Source organism: Malaya genurostris, chromosome 2 (assembly GCF_030247185.1).
Source record: "Malaya genurostris strain Urasoe2022 chromosome 2, Malgen_1.1, whole genome shotgun sequence".
In the NCBI taxonomy this organism is placed as follows: Eukaryota; Metazoa; Arthropoda; class Insecta; order Diptera; family Culicidae; genus Malaya; species Malaya genurostris.
The window spans coordinates 283,188,155-283,211,123 of record NC_080571.1 but is presented as its reverse complement, the minus strand read 5'-3'; the positions used below and the strand labels follow the sequence as shown (position 1 = coordinate 283,211,123).

Genomic DNA, 22,969 nt, shown 5'->3' with positions numbered 1-22,969 from the left:
ATATTAGCGTGACGAAAATATTTTCACTATTAAATATTAGTGTTTTGTAGTTGGTGTCTTTACAAAAGTAGTTTGTAATCAAATGGCGCTCCTTTTGATGAAAAAAGTTACTAGAGTGGTCCTCATTTAGATTGAAATCTGAAACCTAACTTTCTTAATTGAACTCAAAAATAAATTCGTTGTACAATAAAGTTGTAGGAAATTTTATTGCAAACAATTTTGTTACAAAAAAGCACCTCTCTAGCTCTTCATTTAATCGAGTTACATAAATTTTCCCAAGTAAAAGTAGGGTGGTTCCTGAAAAATCACTTTTTTTATTCTAACTTTTTTGTGAAATGTTCCACCGAAAAGTAGTCTTTAGCAAAGTTATTAAACTAATCATTGCGCATAATTTTGCTCTACCAAGCTTTTTCATATGAGCTATCTGTAAAAAGTAATGACTATTTTTTCATCAAAAACTAGTCAAGCTTCAAATATCGATATTCATTAGATGCCAGATCGATAAAAATTTATCCTATGCGATTCCTGAAAGGTTATAATATAAGTAAAAATTCAAGAGAAATCTGGAATTGTTTTATTTTTTTAACTTATTTAAATTAGTTTTAAAAGCATCTTCAAAAAACTCAAAAACATTGTATAACTCTTAAACGCCTAAACGTATTAACATACTTTTTTCAGCAAAATAATAGTATCAAATTAGGTTTCAGGAAGCGCTTTGATTTACAAAAAATCTATTTTCGGCTGTAGTTTTTGTGTGTCTCATTTCTCGAATGGACAATGTATGGAACACTTGTAGAACTAATTTGATACTATCATTTTGTCGAAGGAAGTATGTTGATACGTTAAGGCGTTTAAGAGTTATGCAATGTTTTTGAGTTTTTTGAAGGTGTTTTTAAAACTAATTTAAATAAGTTAAAAAAATAGCACCTTTCCAATTTTCTCTTAAATTTTTACTTATATTATGACTTTTCAGAAACCGTATAGGATACATTTTTATCGATCTGGCATCTAATGAATATTGATATTTGAAGCTTGACTAGTTTTTGATGAAAAAATAATCATAACTTTTTACTGGTGGCTCATATAAAAAAAAATTGTGCACAATAATTAGTTCAACAACTCTTCTGAAAACAACTCTTCCATAGAACGTTTCACAAATAAGTTAGAGCAAAAAAAGTGATTTTTCAGGAACCACCCTACTTTTACTGGGGAAAATTTATGTAACTCTATCAAATGAAAAGCTAGAGAGGTGCTTTTTAAGCAAAGTGGCTCAAAATAAAATTTTCTACAACTTTATCGTACAATGAAATCATTTTTGAGTTCAATTAAGAAAGTTAGATTTCAGATTTCAATCTGAATAAGGACCACCCTAGTAACTTTTTTCATTAAAAGGAGCACCAGTTGATTACAAACAACTTTTGTGAAGACAAGAACTACAAAAAAATTAATATTTAATAGTGAAAATATTTTTGCCACGCTAATTTCCCGTTTCGGATAACTGTGCATTGGTTTTGCACGATGCGTTTTGTGCGATGATTCGTTCAATTCATGCGGTTGGGATTTTGCGCACCTTATTTTGGCACAAATTTCACCTCAATGCTCGTTCGTATCAAACATTTTAGAAAATTTAACGTAAATTGCTGAACATATTTTCGATGGTATGGAGAAAATTTTTTGTTGCTGCCGAAAACAAGAGATACGATTAAGTTTAGTAAGTAAAGTAAGACGTATTCACGTCAAAAGGCGAAGATTAAACGTTATGTGAATAGAAATGAAGAAACAGAAAAATAAAACACTTATTCAAATTTGGTTGAAATATGTTTTATTGAACTGCTTTAATCATCTTAGTGTAGTAATATGATGTTTTTACAGTGTAAATAATGATAACTTTCCTTTAGGTGCTCGATCGAGCGGGTTCCATGTATTGAAACTTTTCCACTGTGGTTGATTTCGGGTCGGAATGCACTTTTGATTGGTAGTTTTTTTTTCTTCGTGTCAATTTTTGTTTGTGGTCTCATACGGTAATCTTACTTACTTTAATGATGTGTGCTCAGATGATAGAGGATCTTTTTGGTTAGATTTTTTTCAAGCAACCCTGCTTCCAAACGACGTTGCTGGCTTTAACCTTCTCCTTAACCGCTACGTTTCTTACTGTGCTAGAAAATTGAAACTGGTTGTTATTATTTCCTACAATTTTTTTTTCAAACTTTGTTTAAAGTCTACACACTTAATAGATCATCATCGTTTTGTAATTGAAGGCATTAACAGTATTTCGTGAGTGCTTTGGAGCACCGTGATTATTGCTAGATAATATCTGTTTTTTTTTCGCGATAGATGAAAAGTTTTTCTCTTGTCCGCTGAATGGTTCTCTTTCTCTCAAAATAGCTCTTTTTGCCTAACCTAAACGGGGCGAAACTTGCGCTCCGCACGGTGCTTCTCCAGCCGAAAGCAGCTTTGCTTGCATTGCATTGGAAACGCACCTGACGAAGCGCAAACTTTTCATGTTCCCTATCCGACTCGAGTGACGACGACCCATTCGAGCCAATGTGTAGAGTGCTGCATGCGGTATTGCATTTAGTGTGTTTTTTTGTGTGAGTCATATAGGGGGTCATATTTTATCGCAAAGTTACTTTAGAATAATTCTGTTGTAATGCCCACCTGCACCAGTGTCCTTTCTGTTACCATCAGGATCGGCATGATGAGGGACGAATTTGGCCGCTTGTTTTGCTTAATATGCCCAGCCTGGAAGATTATATCGGCAATGTTTTGTCCACCGAAGGCATGGTAATGTAGTTGATAGTTGTTTGATTATGCCATTAGTTTGATTAGTTTCAAATAGTAACAAGTTCTACGTTGGCATCACGCTTGTGTGGGTACATCGTAATATTAGAGTTAGTATTAGAATATCGCAGAGCGGACACGGACAGTGTGCTCGAACTCTTTCGTACATTTAATGTCATACTTTTTCTTAACTTTTACTGCAGAGTTAAAATTAATAAACTAGAATCGAGTAACAATCTGCCGATCCAAGCATCACAGAGTAATATTTTGTTAAACTGAAAGAATCACAGTATTTAACCTATGTTCAGGGGTGTTCCGTCAACAGACGGTTTTCATTGAGCCGTTAAACTAGATTTAGGTAACTCCTTTTCGGTACTGTATATACACACACTCAACTGCTCCAGCTAAACCTATAGACCTTATTCGGTAATGACAAAATACACACATATCACTCGAGCTACGAACATCTAAAGAATGGTAATGCCTTTTTGGATAGAACATCAACTTGTCAACGACATCCAGATCTGTTGGTATCTTTACCCTAATCAATCATCGACGACTATTTTGTTTTGGACCCCTTAATTTAGTTATTCTACTATTTGTAATCTTTAACGTTACTGTACTCTTTGGTTTAGTGGAACTCTGTAACTTTGCTACTAGGCTACAGTGAAAGAATTGGATAGGTTCTATTCGAGATACGATTTGTTTTTTTTTTAATTTTTTACTAGTTCTTTTGAATTAGTTTGTATTCAATTTAGGTTTTTTTTCACAATTACTGTACAATCTAGGGCGCTAGTTTTCTAACACAAAATTTTAATCCTCCTTAATTGGTATGCCAAAGATTGATATGATGTTTTAGAGTGTAGCGTGTGGATGGTTTATTTACAACTTGTTATCGTTGGTTGTCAGTGCCTTCCGAGTGCCGAATTTCAGCGTGCATGGTAGTAATCGAAGAAGGCGTGTGCTTTTTGCGTTCGTTCGGTTTTCGAAGCAGCGTTGCCAGGTCATTTTTCCAAAAATCTATCTGTACCATATCGGTATCAGAATCTCGTAAACATAACTTCACGGAAATGTCACCAAAGCTCAGAGCAAAAAAAAAAGGTCTTGTAGCAACCTTTTCTCCTGTATATCCATGCTATCAACGAAAATCGGTATTTATCTGTTCGATCCGTGAATTATCGGTATTTTGGGAGTACATATCTATATTGCCCCTCTTAGAAAAAAACGATCAACGGTGGTCCTTCATTGGTCCAATACGTTGGATCATTGGTCCAATTAAAGTCCAATCAATCGTTCAACGGGAGGCCACCTTCGTTTGCCGATTTTGAAACAGACCGTTGAACCGAATGCCATTTTTTTCGTTCAACAAACCCGGCAGACATTGTTAAGCCATTTTTAACATGAGGAATTGGAGCCCCGTTGGACTAGTTTTATTGCAGAATTTCTGAAGTTTTTTCCACTTATTTGTTTAAACTAACAATACATACCTGCACAATACTTCTACTCAGGCCCGTACCCAGGATTTCGTTTCGGGAGGGGCCCAAATATAAAAAAAAAATAATGTTATTGACGATTTCTTATGTACCTACGGAGGAGCGAGTAAATTAGCGAAATTAATCAATTTTGCCTAATATGAGTAAAAAAGAAAAAGATGCCTTCAAACGGTTTAACTTAAGTTATGCACTGACAATTTTTTCAGTAATTTGATTTTCTAGCATTGATAATAGTATATCATAAGAATTTCTCTTATCTGATTCTGATGCAGTTTATTCAATTGCACTCCATTTGAAAAAGGGCGGGAGATCAACGATTTCAGACTTAGATCATGTCATGTCTTATCTTGATCATATGTGATTTTCCTCCACCAACATCAAAGCTTATCGAATCATCCAATGATTGAACTTACATAAATCAAGAATCATTTTAGCTCAAAATCACTACCCATTGTGTGACGGAAGATCAGTACCGATATTGATCGATGTGATTTAAAATTCACTGATCAACTGGTCATGAAAAGATTCTCCGGCAGTGATCTCGTTTTGATGAGGTTTTGGTCTTTATTTTCTCAGCCCTGTATGCTACACTAAGGAAATATTATTCTTTACTCAAAACAATAGTATATCTGTGTACCCCTAGGAGGAATAAAACAGATGATTTAAATGTTTCATCAATTCCAACCAAATACTTTTGTTAATTTATATAATTGATATTAACAAAATAATTCCGATGATTTTGTAGCTTTAGGGATATTTTTTAATTTAATGACAGCATGTAATAAATCGATTTTTCCCTCATATTTGTATGGTTTGTCATACATATTGAGAATGTATTGAGATGAATTTTATTTATTTTGAATTCGTGACATGTGACATAGGGGGGTGGGGGTCTTTGCTTCTGTGACAATTTGTGACAAAGGGGAGATGGGGAGTCAATAATCGTCAAAAAAAAGCGTGACGTCTTTTATGGACAACCCCTTATACCCGCTTGTGAGGGATTCTGGCAACCGTCAGAAGGCTGGCTGCATTCCGGCTGCTGTCAAAATTGTCCAGGCGAAATTGCGTCATTATCTCGCCGTATGTGTCTTGTTTATTTCGCTCTTCCTTCTTTTTTCTTTTTTTATTCGACTTCATTTGATATTCGACAATCCCGCATGTACATACAAAAAACAAATCTTGAGACGAGGTAAATGAGATTGATATATGTATGTTTGGTAGTGAGAAAATAATGTTAACATTTTCCATAATTAGTATATATGAAAAGCAATAGCTTATTGCCTTTCATATGTACTTTTTATTGAAAAAATAAAACCAAGACGCTAATAATGTAAAACCGACTCAAACCGGTTCTGCCAATCTTGTATGGCAAAAATCCGACAGAAACAGAACCGTTAATAACCGCTAGACGAAATTCTCTGCCAGAAACGGTTGTTGCATGGTTGCCAGACTTTTGCCGGAAGTCTGCCAGAATTCCGGCAAAAATGTCTGTCAGACATAGCCAGCCGTCTGGGGGGAAATCTGCACGCCGCGTACAAGTGGGTAGAAGAGCTCGACAATGAGTGATTTCTCCTCAAAAAAATAGGTAAAAATTATTGTCAGTGTAGGCCTTTTTGTTGGTTTCCAGTATACTTCAACAGTTTATGCTGAAATTCTAGGAAGATCAGATCATTTATTAGTTCAACATATCTACAAAACTGGACGGATGGTTGGAAACATAACTACCTATTTTGGGACCAAAATTCATCCAAATCAACAATAGCGTTTTCTTGTAAATTGAATTTGAATTTTTAAATTCGATTTTTTCATTTTTTTTATTCTTAAATTTGACTAACTTTGTGAAAACTATTCATACAATACTTATTTATAGGACTTGTCATGTTTCGACTATAGCCATTTGACAAAAATTGATCGTGTTTTTCGACAATGTTTGAACAAAATTTGAAAATAATTTTAAAAAAATCTCCTCCGCCGTTTTAAAAAAAACACCGTTAAAAGCATTTTCTATCAGGGCTTGTATTGTGAATCCTCAAAAGCACGAAGCAACAAAAAACATCTGCTGTGAACACTTTGCTTGATATAGCTGAATGAGAGACATACATTAGAGAGAAACTGGATGCGTGAGAGTATATGTTACTGAGCAGACCAATTCCCCTTGCTAAGTAAATTGTCTGTGCTCTCAGTCTCAGTTAGCACATGAACTAAGCAATCCATGACAATGTAATGAAATGAAGGGTTCACTCTCGTTAGTATTGTACGAGAAAGAAGATCTTGCTTCACGGCGTGCTACAAGCCGCGAAGCAAAGTCATGTTTACGGTTTATTTTTAAAGTGTAGGTTTAAAGAAATCATTTTTAACATAATGTTCGCATTCCAAGACCAAATTTGATCACATTTCAAACATACCTTAAACATTTTATAGCAGAAATTTTGCATTTGAGCCCATTTTCAAAACGATCAACGATGTTTCTTGGCAGTTTACACTGTTTATATATTCTAGAAACACTAAAAGCAGGGTTTTTTAAATCAATATTCATCGGAACTAAAAGTTATGAATCTAGTTTTCTCATAGGCATCTACAATATGAGAACCATTCATCAAATGCTAACCTCATGAAGCATAGGTCTCAGCAAGCGGGCATATTCATGAACTAATGAACGAACGAAGCAACTCTCCTTGCTTGGGTTGCGCTGTGAATTCTACCTGACATACGAATGTGTGTGAATAGCACAGATGGTGAAACCCTTTTGTTCATACTCGTTGCTTCAATTTGCAAGCCCTGTTTTTTATAGAATGAGTATTTTTTTTCGTTTGCCTCAACTTTAGATATGACAGTTTCAAAATGACCTGTTTTCGAACTAGCTATCTGAATGCATCATTCACGAAAGAATAGTTATAATTTGCTCAAGAAAATGCCCAAAGACACCAAACAGGAGAAGGGCAAAATAAAAATGCTAGAGCAAAAAGACTGATTTTCTCAGGAACACCCCACTCCTTTTCTAAGGCAATCACAACTTTTATTCTTTATGTAGAGCACAAAAAAACTGCTGCTTAAATATTCAGAACAGTACTTTTGACAATAGTTGTGTAGTCCTACGTCAACAGTTCGAACAACCTCATAGGGCTGTCTCTTGTAGTTTGTTTTTTCAACTCAGTTATTAAGGCCATTGTTCAAGTACCATGCGCGCGGGTGGTTTTAGGAAATTTTCGATGGAAATTTTGAAAAATTTGACAAAACCAAAAACATACAGACCTTTGAAATACTTTTATCTATCTACAGGGTGAAAATGGCTGGAAAATTCGGAGGATTTTCCGAGTCTTATCAAAAATACCACTGAAAAAATGAGCTTTTTTTGTAATCTTTCACAATTATTTGAAAAAATAATTCGATGAAATGACTTTTTTTTCAGAAAAACCTTATGCTGGCAACAAGGATCACATTCGGACACATTTTTGGAAAACCTTTTCACGCTTTTCATGGAAAATCAACGAATTTCATATAACCGATTTCGTAGAAATTTTTAAAATTCGTGGATTTTCTATGAAAAGCGTGAAAAGGTTTTTCAAAATGTGTCCGAATGTAATCTTTGTATCCATCATAAGGTTAATTTGAAAAAAAAATATGTCATCGCATTATTTTTCCAGATAATTGTAAAAGATCACAAAACACTCCTTTTCAGAGCTATTTTTTATAAGACTCGGAAAATCCTCCGAATTTTCCAGCCATTTTTACCCTGTAGATAGATAAAAGTATTTCAAAGGTATGGTTTTGGTTTTGTCAAATTTTTCAAAATTTCCTAAAACCACCCGCGCGCATGGTACTTGGACGATGGCCTTAATGGCAATCGAAAACACAGAGTTAGACCCAAAATACTAGTTGCTTGATCCAGAGTTAGTGAGAAAACTTAGACACAGTAACACACACACACACACACACACACACACACACACACACACACACACACACATAATTATAATCTTGTATAATTGTATAATCTTGACTTTGTTCCATTTTACACTTGGTGGTTGTTAAAGTTTATCACGTTACCAAGTTCCGGAGGATGTTCGAAACAAAACATTATCCATATTTGCAAAGAAGCTCAAGATTTGACAGGCCATTCGTGGATGTGTTGAAATAAGCGTAGCTTACTGTAGGAACAAACAACAGTGCCTTAAAAAGTTTCTTTTGCTATTCACAATGAAACACAGAAGATCAATTCCGTTCCAGCCCGATTCAGCATCTTGCCACTACGCTAGAAACATATTTGAGTGGTACCGAACTAATGGAGTCGATTTGGCTCCGAAAGACATAAACCCGGGCTTTCGTCCAATTGAAAAGTTCTAGGAAGTTAAACATGTATCGGACAGCACGTTACAAACGTCACGGCCTAGTTAAAATTATATAGACGAGAGTGTCATATTTTCGAATAATTTGTTCGAATGCAGGAAAGTCCGAAAGTCCTGAACGAGTCCACAATTCCTGATACCAGTTAATCCATATATAAGAAAATTGAGCGGTTATGAGTTTTGACGCCTACGTCATTTATGCCATTACATCATCGGCACCTTAGGTGACAACCATTTGAACTTCAAACCTGTTTAATGAACCAATAGTATTTTCCATACGAGCCTAAGTTTGTTGAAATCGGTTTGAGCGCGAAAAAAAAACATGTGTTTTGTCGGTTATGTCACTTATACACATGTCACAGCCATTTGATCTTTGAACTTGATTAATGACCCAATAGTAGCTTTCAAACGAGCCTCAGTCTGTTAGAATCCATTTTCGCCATCTTCGAAAAAAATTTAGTATGAAAGTCTTCGAGGCTCCGTTCAAAATTCAAAAGTGATAAAAGATGCTGATCACGTTCATGATCGAGGTCATACTGCATTTTCCTCGAATGCGAAGAAACATCAAAATTTCGATGAAAATGACTCTCGTGCGATGCACAAAAATCCATAAATGGTCCAGCGGAAACCTTATGAAAACCGTGTCTTCTGTCGAAATATTACAACGATTCTGAGAAATCTATCTAATTTCAAAGGCTATAACTTGTTTGGCCAATTATTCCCCATGTTGACCTAAAAGGCAATAAATTTCCTCAATTGTCAGTTACAACATATCATAAAAGAATTGAAAAAAAAAAAACAAATTTATCAATTTAAACTTCCGTTTACCATATTTTAGATATTCATTTTAACCAAATACAATATTAAGGAGAGAATGAATTTGTCGCAGTGAAAGAAGTGACGGTAGTATTGATATTGTTTTTTGTTGAAGTAAAAATTAAAAAATGCTTTGTTTGTTTTTGCCATCATGTACGAAGGAGGCAGTGAAAACGACTATCTACTACTGTAGTAAAAAAAATCAATCGAATTTACGGTTCAAATTCTCAAAATTAAGTTTTTTACGTGTTATTATATCACACTCTCTATTTGAAAACGGTCAATGAACTATTCATCAACTTTCGCTTTGAAGAGAGAGTTCGGATGATTTGAAGCTCACCAAGAATCAGCGATGATGAAATGGTGAAACGAAAGCTTTATGCCATTGCTTGGTTTCAAATTAGTACTCGAAAGAGCATTGTTTGTCTGAAATGAAACGGTATTGGTCGACTGAAAAGTGAAGGTGCGCAAACTAACAGATGCCCTAAGGATTCATACAAGTTTTATTTTTGGAGAAATTTTGCAGATGAAAAAATATTCTGCCGCTGGGTACCGCGCATGCTGATTGCGAATTGAAAACACAAACGCGAGCGCACTTCGGAAGCGTAATGGGGCCATGCAGTGAAACGGCCTCATGTGAAGTAGAAAAAAAAAACTCTGGCTCTCTCAGACTCTACTCAGTCTTTATAAATTAAATGATGGCTCATCAATAAGCGGTTCCTGTGATCGCAAAAGTGTAACCCGGATGAACACACGAATTGGGATGTTGCCAAATAAATACGCTGTCAGTCATTGTAATTGTCCATAGGATTTAACTGCGAACAGGTTCCAATCAATTGAACGCACAACCTACGATACCTATGACATCTAATCATAGATGATGAAAGATATTTAAACTTCTAGCTCGTCGCAGAATGTCCTCAGGCAATTCAATTTTGATCTTGTCGTGTTCGACAATTAATGCATTGGGGATCAGGCAAGGAATTTGTAGCTGCAAGCAATCACAGTGGTGTAACGACAGTACGATGCATTATCTCAACAGGAAAGCTACTCAACTATTTACAACTCTGCTTGAGATAAGGTTGATGATGGAAACAGTTTTCGTTCATTTGGTATGGAAGGCGATTTTTAATTGCGCCATGATCAAATGAGTATCAAAATTTTACCGGCAACTGAGTGTGTGAAAACTCTTTTTCGTCGTCTAATTTTATGAAATATGATGATGATTATCAGGTGCGTTATTATATCATGAAAACTTTTCTCTGTAAATATGACGAATTTCGCGCCAACTCGATTTGTTGTCCCAAGAAGTCACTTTGCATACTTTGTTTTTCCAAAATTCCAGACTTTGTTTCGAAAAGGGCTTCACATTTTTCACCAATTTTTTGCAAAGAGTATACTATAATTTTTCGCAAAATTAGTCAAATTTTCCAATAAAAATACTGAAAAAAATCCTTATCGAGTCCTACACTGATGAAAATTGGTTTTAAAAACTTTAAATTGATTTACAAAACAAAACAATTTTTGATTTTTATATAATTTTGTCTCAGGATTATGTTTGCTACCAACCATTCATATTTCAAACGAAAACTATTTCTTGTTCAAACTGATTTTTTTATCCAGTGTCTTTTTGTTAAGATTCAAATTAATCTGAGAGTCATAATCGTCCGAGATTACAATAAATCTCAATTTGTGAGAAAATTTCACCTAATATCCTATGACCAATTGCTGGATATTTGCAGAAAGTGTCAGTGCCGGATAAGAAAAACATTTTGCTTGATATAGTTTTTCCCTTTAAACGCCCCGAATTTGTCATTTTTTTACTATAATTATGTTGCATAAAGTTGGTAAAAATGTCTAGTCCTTTTCAAAAGGTCTAAATTAATTTTGGAAAAATAAAGGCTTTTTAGTGATAAAGTCTATAAACGGCTAACTTTGAAAACGGTTTACGGAGAATTCGTCTATTCGAATCCTACACTGAAATAAAACGGTTTTCAAAATTTAAAGTCAATTCAAAATACATAAAAAACAGTTTACGTTTCGTCTTCGACTCATCAGTGCGTAAAGTTAATGCTATTTGCAAGACACTTTTTTATTATACAAGAAATGTAACGTCTAAACTGACGTCTCGAACGAAACAAGTGTCGGCTTACTGGCCGTACAGATTGTGTCTTTGCAAATAGCATTAACTTTACTTCTGCTCAGCAGATTATGTTGATCCGGGGGTTTGCGTCAGCATAATCTGCTGACGCACTGATGGGTCGAAGACGAAACGTAAACTTAATTTAAAATGGTTATGTGCACCTAGCATAAATTTGGGGGTAAAATCAAGCTTTTTCTTCTTCAAATTATCATAAAAAACAGTTTTGAATTCAACGAAACTTTGTCACAAAGGCGTAAGGCGGGCAGTTCTAGAAAAAAAACTGAGACTTTTTCTTGTCCATTACTGTATTTTTTCGCGAATATCGAACAACCAGTATTTTGTGAAATCTCCTCTAAAATTTAGATTAATTGAATTCTTGGATGATAATGACTTTGAGTTTAGTTTTAGAAGTTTTTTTATATAAATAAAAAAAAAAAAATAAAAATAAATAAAAAAAAATTTGTTCGTCGATTTTTAATTTTTAAAGTTAATTCGATATGAAAGTATTTTTATTGGAAAATTTGACTGATTTTGTGAAAGTCACTAGTAAGGAGTGTATCGATAAGTAGTTAGCAACATTCAAACAGTTATTACTCTGAAATGGCTTAATTTTTTGCAGTGACATGTTTGTTAACATGTCAATAATAGCTGCGCAATCGATTGGTTTCGGTACGGTTTATCGTTTCAATGATAGATCGAATTGATCCGGAAACGCGAAAGAAAATTCTGCACACTTGGTGCTCAGAAAGTGGTGTCACATACAACGAAATTGCAAAACGGGCGAAAGTGCACCACACCAGCCAGTGTCAAAAATATTATCGAGAAGTTCGGTAAGACCCTTTCCATGAAGGATTTGCCCCGATCCGGTAGGAAAACGGGTCCCAGCCAACCCGGCCGGGACTTAAAAGTGGTTGAGTACATCTGGAAAAACTCTTTTTTTCAAGTTCATAAAACTCACATTCCACGACAAAATAGCGTCTGCTAAAAGGTCCTATGCTTACGAGAAAATTCCCCTGTTTGGCAAGCAATCTGTAGCTATCTGAAACTAGGTGATAACCAGTTTCGTTGTCATGTATAAAATAATTGGAGTTCAGATGACTTACAAAGTAGTTCTGTGATCGGTTAGGATATTTTGAAATTGGTAATGTAATTCTTTCCGAGGATAAATAAATTAAATATAATCTGATTTCAATTCAATCTCTCAGCCAGTTGGAAGCTTTCGTATTTTACATTCCATATGATGGAATGGTATCATTTTAAATTGACGCAAATCAAACAACAGCAAATATCCTCGCATATGTCCACCGCAATCGAATCGCTCGGGTACCGGAATTTCAATTTATCGCCAAGAGCAGCAGTAACCGTTATTTCATATTCCAACGGTACCGAAAGCTTTCCCTGGTCCGCTAGTAGCAGCGCAGTCTATAGCCCCCCCCCCTCCCCGATAGCGCGGAAAACTTCATCAAATGTGGTTATATTTCATTTTTGCAGGCGTTCAAACATCCATCCAGGGATGCGGCAATACGGATGCTCGACAATTACCGGGTGGAAACCGGCGATTGGGGCGGAGTTCAACGTGTTGCTCATAAATTTCGCAATGTAAACCAAACAATTGGTACGTGGTTACCGCACCGCAATGGCAGCAGCAGCAACAGCACCGGAATGCGGTTTTATGTGAGAGAGAGCTTTCGCATAAATCGCGGCTCGCTCGGAATGATTTGTTCCGAAGCAGGAGGAATATTTAAATTAGCTCGTTATTGCAGCTGGTCTCATAACTGCACAATTGCCCTTTTTTTCTGGTGGGCGACCACGCGCCGGTTCATAAATTAATTCCAAATCCCGTAACGTTCTGGAGGGGATTAAAAATTTACGCGAATCGTGTGCCACAAGCGTCGTGCAAATATTTCCTTTAAATTTTTTTGTATGTTTGGCAGCCGGGCCGGGTGTTTTGTTTCTATTCGAGCGCCCGGCAACAGATCAAATCTTGGCACACGGTTTGACTTTGGGTTCTAGGGGATTTGGCGAAGATATGACCTTTGGTGACCGGGACGACACGACAGTGTTGTGGTTTTGTGTTCCGTGTTCACGACAGAGCGGAGAAACCGATGAAGTTGTTCTCGTTCCAGTCGTACGGGACGTGCTCCGAATGGAAGGGTTTTTTTTGCAGCCAAGCGAGCGAAGCCGAAAAGAATTATGGCCACCAAAGTTTGGCTGTTATATGATTGTAAATTTATGGTAGGGATCATAAATTAATTTCGGGAACTTCTCCGTAGTTAAAAAACAGTTTAGTGAGAAGTGGTCATTTCACAACCCCGGGGTAAGGATAGTAAAATCAGCCGACTACGATACTGCTGTTCACGTGCACTCATGGAAAAGAACCAGCAATTGCCGGATTCTGTGGTAGCCAGAACTGTTAAAACGTCAAAGAGGCTCGACCTTCAGTAAGCGAAATTGAAACATCGCTGAAAGAAAAAAAAAATGCGATTCCACATAAACAAGGTACGAAAGTTGCAGTTGAAAAAATTTGTTGTCGCAATATACATACAGTTCTTTGCTTACCACGAAGCGGAAGTAGCCACCAATTCGGTGGTGGAAAATAAAGTTTTACGAGTTCTGGAAAGTAATCGATTCGCGCGTCGCACTTTTACTAGGAAAATTATATTGTAATACTAAACAAGATAAAATTTCAAAGCATTCTCGGTAGCCGGTTACCCAGACGAAAAAACACATGATAATAAGTGGCCATTATCGGTATTAATCAACATACAGGGATCAATGCGATTTACCCAATGAAAAACCGCAGTCTTTCAGGTGGGCATAAAACTGACTTCATTTGTTCTTACTCTTGTAGTCAAGTCCGAAGTGACGAATATGACAATCACAGTGGGATTTCTTCATTAAAATTTTATTAGGTGGAAAATGTGTTCAAATGTCGACCACATTTTGTGAGTTACAAAATTTAGAGTAATTCGCTTCTAAAAAGGAGATATACATATACAGAGCATGTAGAAAGAAATTTTAGAATATAGTATAGAATCTAAAAATGCTGGTATGGTTTTAACATATTATTTTCCAAATAATATCATTGTCCCATGTAGAAGAGATATGAGGAACCAAATGAAAATGTAAAGTATGCAGTTACAATACAAAATATTATAAACAAGTGAGTTCATTATTTCATATATTAAAAGAGAAACGAGTTCTTTAATAAAATAAGCAAGGAAACCTCAATCAGCTCATTTCACAATTCGGACGTCGTGGCGAAAAGTTCTTTTCTGCCAAAACAGTAGCAGATCGTTAGCAGCAAGCATCAGTCAGTCACGTACCCAGAGGGGGGGCCCGAGGGGCCCGGGCCCCTCCCGAAATCAAAAACAGATATATAATTATTTAGAAGGTCTAAGACATGTGTTGCAGAAATAACAAGACAGTGAACGTAAAGAAATGTAACACAATAACAGTTTCAGTGGAAAAGTTTAAAGTGTTTGTTTAAAACACCCGTAGAAGGCACACCGAGAATTAGGTACATAAGCAATCTTCAGTAACATTAATTTTTATCTTTGGGCCCCTCCCGAAACGAAATCCTGGGTACGGGCCTGGCATCAGTCTCCCTTTTTCCCACGCCAGTATAGAAGAAGCCGTCTTATCGTTCATGATCTTATTCACAATTCGGACGCCGGACAATGGTCCAAAACTAGAAAAAGACGGTCAAAAGTCTGTACTGACTTTCACTGATTTTTAAGAGCTAACGTGTCTTCGAAGAAGTTTTACAAAATTATATTACGCTTCTTTTGAAAGTGGCACCTTCATTTTTGTTAAGGGGGTAGCACCAATTTCACAAGAAAATTTTTTTTCTATCTCATTTTGAAGAAAAAAACATTTGAAATATTTTTGATAAAGATAGAAATAGTGTAAAAAATTTATGTTTTTAAATATATCCACTTTATTTTAAAAACAATTTTTGGATCTACGTAGAATCTACCTCTATTACCTAAGTATCTACTACAAAGTGCGCGTAAACACGCATGAAAATGCTTATGCTTGCACGCGCAACTTAAGTAAATTGTTGGGAATTTTATGTTGATTTCTTTTTGACAATTAACAATATTATGAAAAATCTAAGTAGAACTCGATGCAATTTTTTAGGCCTTTTCAAAGTGGGTTTTAAATATTGAAAATCCGGAAAATTATCAAAAGTTCAACACATATTAAAAAAATGGAAAAATGTTTTTTAATCAAAATATGAAAAAGTATTGCAAAAGTATAAACCTTTACGAAGAGGTTTCATTTTTAAACGTGTAAATAAATTGAGTTATCGCGAAGCAACACGTTTTTTTAAGATGATATATTGATCGTGCGACGCTCACTTTGAGATGTGTGAAGCAGCTCATACCGGTGAGCAGCTCCGAACCGATTAGCTCACTAAAGGGAATCGATTCAATGTATCAGCTCATCAGTTCATTTAAATTGAACAGAAGGTTTGGTTTGAGCGCTGTTTTTTTGCGCCGTTTTTCTTACTCCGTTTTTCTTGCATATGCATGATCGAAATCATTGATGCTCAAAGAACAATGCTATGCGAACTAACTTGTTTGCGAATTATTATTATGTCATATTTGAGAATATCTGCAAAAGTGGCATCCCTGAAAATACCTTAGCCTACTGAGTGAGAGGTAAGATTTCTTATTGACAACGGCTCATTCAATCTATTAAAGAAGGATAAATACACATTTGGAAAAACGAACAAAAGCTCATGCACACATTTCTTCTCATTTATAATTCGCTCTTCAAGAGCCGAAAATCTGTTCAGCTTGTATCTTGTTTCCACCTTACCAGCAGGGATGCGAGGTCATTTTTTTTTTAATCTGTGATCAAGCCAAAAGCCTGTCTGTGCAAAATCTGTGCACGTTTCCCCGTTTCCATAATTACTAATCGAAATCATTTTGGTAGGCAAAAAAAAGGTCTCACTATTTCCTAACGCTCTGTAATTTTTGCTGCTAAACTGTGATCAATTTCAAAAATCTGTGATCGATTTCAGAATCTGTGTAAATCTGTGACCATTTTCAGAAATCTGTGAAAATCTGTACCATATTTTAAATCTGTGCAAAAGGTTGAAAATCTGTGGAACACAGATTAATCTGTGAACCTGGCATCCCTGCTTACCAGTGCGGTGAACTGTTGAGCTGCGGTTCTTTTAAAAAGAGCTGTGAGCTATCAGCTTTTTTTAAAGATTCGATTCACTGGAATAGCTCAGGAACGAATTGCCCATCTCTACGTTCACTGCAAAAGTGAGTTACAGAAATGGCAGACGCATGCATGGTTTCAGCACGGCCATAGTGAAAATGAGTCACACGAATAGTACTCAGGATATTCTTATTATAAAATAAATTGGATTAGGAATATAATTTCCTAAAAGTATTGTAAAAGTTTGCTGCATTAAGTTGCATATTTCGCTTCGGTACGAGGTTTCCTTGGTAAACATAGTTAAATTGATGTATAACTTTTTCAGAAAAGAATAAACCTATGCATTACCTTCTACAAAATTATGGGATTTTATATTTTCTACAATTATTCCAAGCAAAATATGTGAAAAAATAACATGAAACATGTTATGATTAGAAAACTAGTTTTAAGGGGGTTGTCATAATTCAATAACTAAAACTAACTGTGGAATGGCCTAAAAAAAGTTTCATCGAGTTCCACTTAGAATTTTTTTTATAGTATTGAGCATATCTTTTCCTATAAACTTTGTAAAAATCAGCTGCATAAAGTTGCATATTTCGCTTCGGTGTAAGGTTTTATCATAGGTAAAAAAAGGTAAAATGTTGTATAACTTTGCCAGGAAACAACAAACCTATGCTCTACCTTCAACAAAAACATGGGATTTTTCATTTTCTTCAATTATTCCAAACAAAGTATGCATAAAAAAATAACTCGAAACAGGTTATAAATAAAAAAAACTAATTTTAAGGGAGTTGCCACAAAAACGCTTTGTATATCCGAAACGGTGCGACCTACACTTTTGGTATATTTGACAAAGTAAATTATTTTTAATAGTTCTAAAAGTTTGTCGAAGAAAAAAATTTTCTATCTCTTCATAAAAAAAAGTTATGGTTATATTTTTTGTCAAAGTAGGCCATGAACAATTAGGAATAGAATCAAATTACGCGGTATATATTTGTAAATAATTTCTTAAAAGCAACTATATGCATTAAAAGAACGGTTTGGCAGCTACTGATTTATGTCCACGTTTTTGTTGATTCGAACCACTGTGAGACGTATACAAATCAATACAGTACAGGTAATTCTGTATGAATGGCAACTCAGTTGGTAAATGAAAAAAATAAACACAGATGGTCCTGGTTCTATACTGAGGTCTCTTTTTACGCGGGGGATACGAACCGTGTAAAAAACCGCGTTAATTTGGAAATCCGCGTAAAAAAACCGCGAAACTTCGGCAATCCGCGTAAAAAACCTCAAAACTAAACAAAAAATATCTTGGGATGCCAAATATTCTTAGAAATACATGAAACGTCCAGATCTGATGTAATCTGAATATTTATGAAACTTATGAAAATTTGTCAAAGAGTTGACTTGAAAAAATTTCCGGGATAACACCAGATCTCGACGTTTGATGCATTTCTAAGACAAAACAAGAAAACCACGTAACTTGGGAAATCCGCGTAAAAAAAATCGCGTTACTTCGGAAATCCGCGAAATAAACCGCGGACGAAGAAAACGCATAAACATAAACCGCGTAAAAAAGACCTCAGTGTTGTTAAATTGTTTTATGTTATTTATAATAAAATCGAATGGAATGGAAAAATCTGGATTTACGCGGAAATTTTGAAATAACACGATGTTTTATTCAATTTGTGCACTCCCGACTTTGCGCGTAAATTGCAGTTCCAGCGTATTATGTTACTTGATAAGCTCGCAATACTAAGGACCGGGGGTGAGGGTTGTGTCTGAGATAATAACCCTAGTTGGGTTACGACTTTTCTGCGAATTAATGAAAAGCAGCCATTTCAAAATTTTGCTTCAACCGATTTTAACACGTCTAGGCTCGTTTGGAAGCTACCATTGAATTCTGGGTCAAGTTCCAAGATCGAGTGGCTGGCAATTTGACGTAAGCGACAGAACGCGTTGTTTTCTTACCGCTAAATTTTCTCAAAGATGGTTGAAACGAATCCAACAAGCTTAGGCTCGTTTGAAAGATATTATTGGCCCATTGATCGAGTTCGTAGATCAAATGGCTAAATATTCCGGTTCCGGAGTTATAATGGTATAAGTGACGCAATCGATAAAACGGGTTGTTCTTTTACCGCTCAATTTTCTTAGAAAACCACTCCAGCTACAGCCGATTTTCACACGTTTAGTCTCATTTGTTCGAAGATCAAATGACTGACAATTCCAGTTCCGGAGATATAATAGGATAAACGACGTAAACGACAAAACGCGTTGTTTTCTTACCGCTCAATTTTCCCGGAGACTGCTGAACCGATTTCAACAAACTTAGGGATTCAATGAAATGCGACAATTTTAATCTCCAGTTTGATCTCAATTCAAAATTTCAATGCTATTCAATGCATTTCTTTTAACATTTACCTTCAAAACAAAAATTTCGATTTTGGAAACTTCATGCGGTTTCACACTCCTGATCCTCTCTATGGTGATTTTTCAAGATCGAAAATTTTCAAACGTGGCATCATTCACTCGTGTCCGATTTAACTCAAATTTAACAAATGGACGGCTAAACGATTTGAGCATTTTTAGCACCCCAATACACATCTATTTGGCTATCTCGACGAACTGATTCGAATGGTCTATGGCACTCGGTTCCAATGTTGGGAAAATCATGATCAGCAAATGTTCATTTCAATATCACTCGTGAAAAAATCAATTCAAGAGATTTTCTATAAAACTTAGTGACTGAAAAAATCATTTCCGAGATGATTTATGAAACAAGCATCTACAAAAATCAGAACTTCGAAGTTCGTAAGTGATTTATTGTGTCAGCGAAGCTTATTTTTCGACATTCTAAACAGTGATTCTTGCGACGGAAAGCTGTTTTAATTCCAACTGACTGATTACACTGCAGTATTTAGATTAAACCCAATAAAACGCTATTTAGCATGAATTTGATTCATAGAAGTAACAGGAGTGCAGCATTGTCACCATGACTGAACCACTTAAATGCTGTGCCTGTGCCTGGCGCGTTTGAATGAGCGAAGCGATAACCTGCGCTCCTGTTACTTCTGCGTACGATATTCAAATTTTATCTGGTGATAGTTTTAATCAGCAGCATAACATGCTCTGTGATTTCTTTTACAATCATTATAACTATTATTAATTACAGCACTTTCTGATATTTTTATGTTGTTACTCCACTACTACGGTATTGCTGAGTACATCTTGAATACATCACCACTTATCAACCACCCTACGCGCACTGAACATTTTCAGAAAGGTTCATTTCATATCAGATATATTCAATGTGCGAACATTTTTTCTTAAATATCATAGAACAGAATGTTCGCTAGTGAGTTTTTCACAACTGATTTTTGCCATATAAAATCCAAAATCGGTTTTCACAGTGATTGCATAGCCTTTCTTGTGAGATAGTCAAAAATACATTTTGTTTTCACGGTTAGTTGATATTGACATTTAATTTAATTGCAATCTTAAAAACACGGTGAAAAGAAAAAAAATCCAAACCATTCTCCGGCACCCACCCACCAAACTCGCAGAAGAAGCAAACAACAACTATTCACCGCGGCTGATTATCGCTTCATCGCCAGCTCTCGAGCCCCAAGGCCACATCCGACTGAATGCACTCTTTCCTCTAATGATGGTTGTTTCATAACTTCACGCGAAAGCAACACGGCAGGTGAGAAAGTCCTGTCCTCGTTAGGCAGACAGGTTTTGGCTACGGAGTCCAGCTAAACTGCGAGACACTAATTATCCACGAGATTTTCCACGTGCCCCACGGGAGCTCGGGGACCCACGCACCTTTCTTCCTTCGGCACTCGGTAATGGCTCGGAAACGGACAACACGGGGTGATAAATGAATTCAATCTACCGGCCCCGCCTACGCAGGGAGAGCTTAGTAAGTAAAAGGATATTGTCTCGGTTCGGTTGGTTTTATCTTCTTTTCATAGAATAGATTTTACTTTCGGTCCACTTTGCTGTTTGTGTAGCTTCATTAGATGGGAGATTATTCTTGTTTTTGAATTAACATTTTTCTCGTGTCTGCTTACTTTTCGGGCCAAAATTTTCTTTGAATTTATATTTATCCTAATCTCTGGGAGCGGGGAGTTCACTAGTCGCTTTCCTGATTCAATCAATGCTTAATGTCTGTGTTTGAATCGTTTCATATTTTAATTAGTGGATTACAATTATGTCCTAAAGTAGTGGGAGAGGGACGCAAATTTTTACCAACCTAGCTGTATTCTTGGTTAATCGTTTCTTGCGACGTACTTTCCAATATACTCCATTTTATTTTCGATCTGACAGTTGAAAAATAGATTTCAAAGCATAAATATGAATTTGTAGATTGAGAATAATGGAACTGATAAGTTTCTTGCTGGTGTTTTCAAAACATTTCTCCAGCACATATTATAACCATGCACTTGTCGCGCCAAAATTTTCCAAACGGATTTTATTGCAGTAATCTCTCGGAGATTATGAATGCCCCTACTTGATCCTGTTTTATATTTTGTCACAACCATAGTTTACTCTCCTCGGACACCTTCTTCTCCCGTCTCTCGCGAACTTGGGGAGGGGCAGTCAACAGTAACAGCGTTTATGTTTGGTTTAGTTTAAATGGATAGTTTCGTTACTTCTGGCAACACTACCTGGTAAAATCGGCTACAAGTTTAAAGTCTAAAGTTTCCTACAGAATCGAATCACTGATGTTGTAGAGTAAGATTTTTTTCTTCAAGACTGACAGACAGTACAGTACCAAGTGCCGGGCTACTTCTAGGGTTCCAGTGTGGTAGCTAGCTTGGGAGAAAATCTCTAAGTAGGCCGAGCGCGGTTCCAACCATTCCGCAAAGTGTGGTGCAAAACTAGTGAAACCACGTGGCTGTGAAATTTCTATCTCTCGGAGCTGCTGATACTCGCTGCAAGGGTGCTATCCGTGCTTGAAGAAACCGGGCAGAAACTTTTACAAGAAACTTGACGCTGAATCCGTGGTACCGAAGTAATCCAGCAAGTATTAATCGCTCGAACCACCGTTACCCAAACCGGCCTTCACGTCCTGTGGTACCTGCAAAAGGAAGAGAAGGAGTAACCAGAGAAAAATAATTAGTTCTAATTATTGGAGCTTGAATAATGTTCTCTGGCGTCACCAGAGTCGTTTTGGGGTGCCGAAGTAATGTCATTCGAGAAAATAAAACGGTGCCTTCAAAAATAATTTAGCGTCCAAGGAATTTGTGTAACAATTAAAACAAATGTTCGTAAAATTTTCTGATTGATTGGAATTTTCGCAGTAATTCAGTGTGAGTTTGAGTAAAATGCTCCATCCGAAATTGTACAGTCGTTTCTGAAATGTTTTGATCAGTTTTTTTTTTACTTTGTTGGTATTGACTTTTCACTCTTCGGTTCTTTTTTGGTCTATCGAAGTTTACTTTTCATCGCGAAATTATAAGTTTCTATTAAAAAGGGGTTCAGGACAGTTAAGTGGAGCCATGTCTGTTGGCACAATATTCCAGAAACCAACCGAATACCCTTCCATGCACGGAAGTAGTGGCATGAGGCTAAATCTACCGAGAAAATCTAGAATTTTTACAGCCCTGTATGTTTTGTACTGTTTTACGATATTTCCTTTTCGTCCTTTGTGTCTCTTTAAGTCACTCGAAGTTTACACTTCATGTTGGCCCTATAGGTTTCGATTGCATGGAGCTCAAGACTGTTTTGGTGAGTTCATGTTTGCACGAATTTCAACCGAATACACTGAGGTCTTTTTTAGCTTGGTTTTATACGCGGTTTTGTTGTTTTGTCTTAGAAATGCATGAATCGTTGAGATCTGGTATTATCACGAAATTTTTTTAAATCATCTCTCTGACACGTAGAAAATTTTCGAAATTACACCAGATCTGAACGTTTCATGCATTTCTAAGACATTTAGCATCAAACTAAACACTATCTTTAGTTTTGTGTTTTTTTTCCACGCGGACTTCCGAAATTACGTGGTTCCAAATTCCCAAAGTAGCTTTTTCTCAAAAAATTTGTTTTCAGGCCTGATCTTGAAGTTTCTACAATTGGAAATTTCAAAATATTTGTAAGTCTCAAAGTCGAAATTTCTAAAAAATAAATTTCTTGCGATTACATCAAATCTGGACGTTTCCTGCATTTTTTAAGCTAAAAAAATATCTGTAGTTTTGCATTTTTTA

The 22,969-nt window shown here is 36.0% G+C and overlaps 1 protein-coding gene across 1 annotated transcript in view; it reads right to left on the bottom strand.

The window, feature by feature from the left end:
* Positions 1 to 1,805: 1,805 nt before the first annotated feature.
* The window catches only part of LOC131430331 (uncharacterized), a 494,804-nt gene continuing 473,640 nt past the window's right edge, over positions 1,806 to 22,969 (bottom strand). Inside the window, exon 18 of the mRNA XM_058595215.1 lies at positions 1,806 to 21,843. Within this exon, the coding sequence (XP_058451198.1) occupies positions 21,793 to 21,843 (51 nt within the window). The 3' untranslated portion in view covers positions 1,806 to 21,792. The remainder of the gene's footprint in view (positions 21,844 to 22,969) is intronic.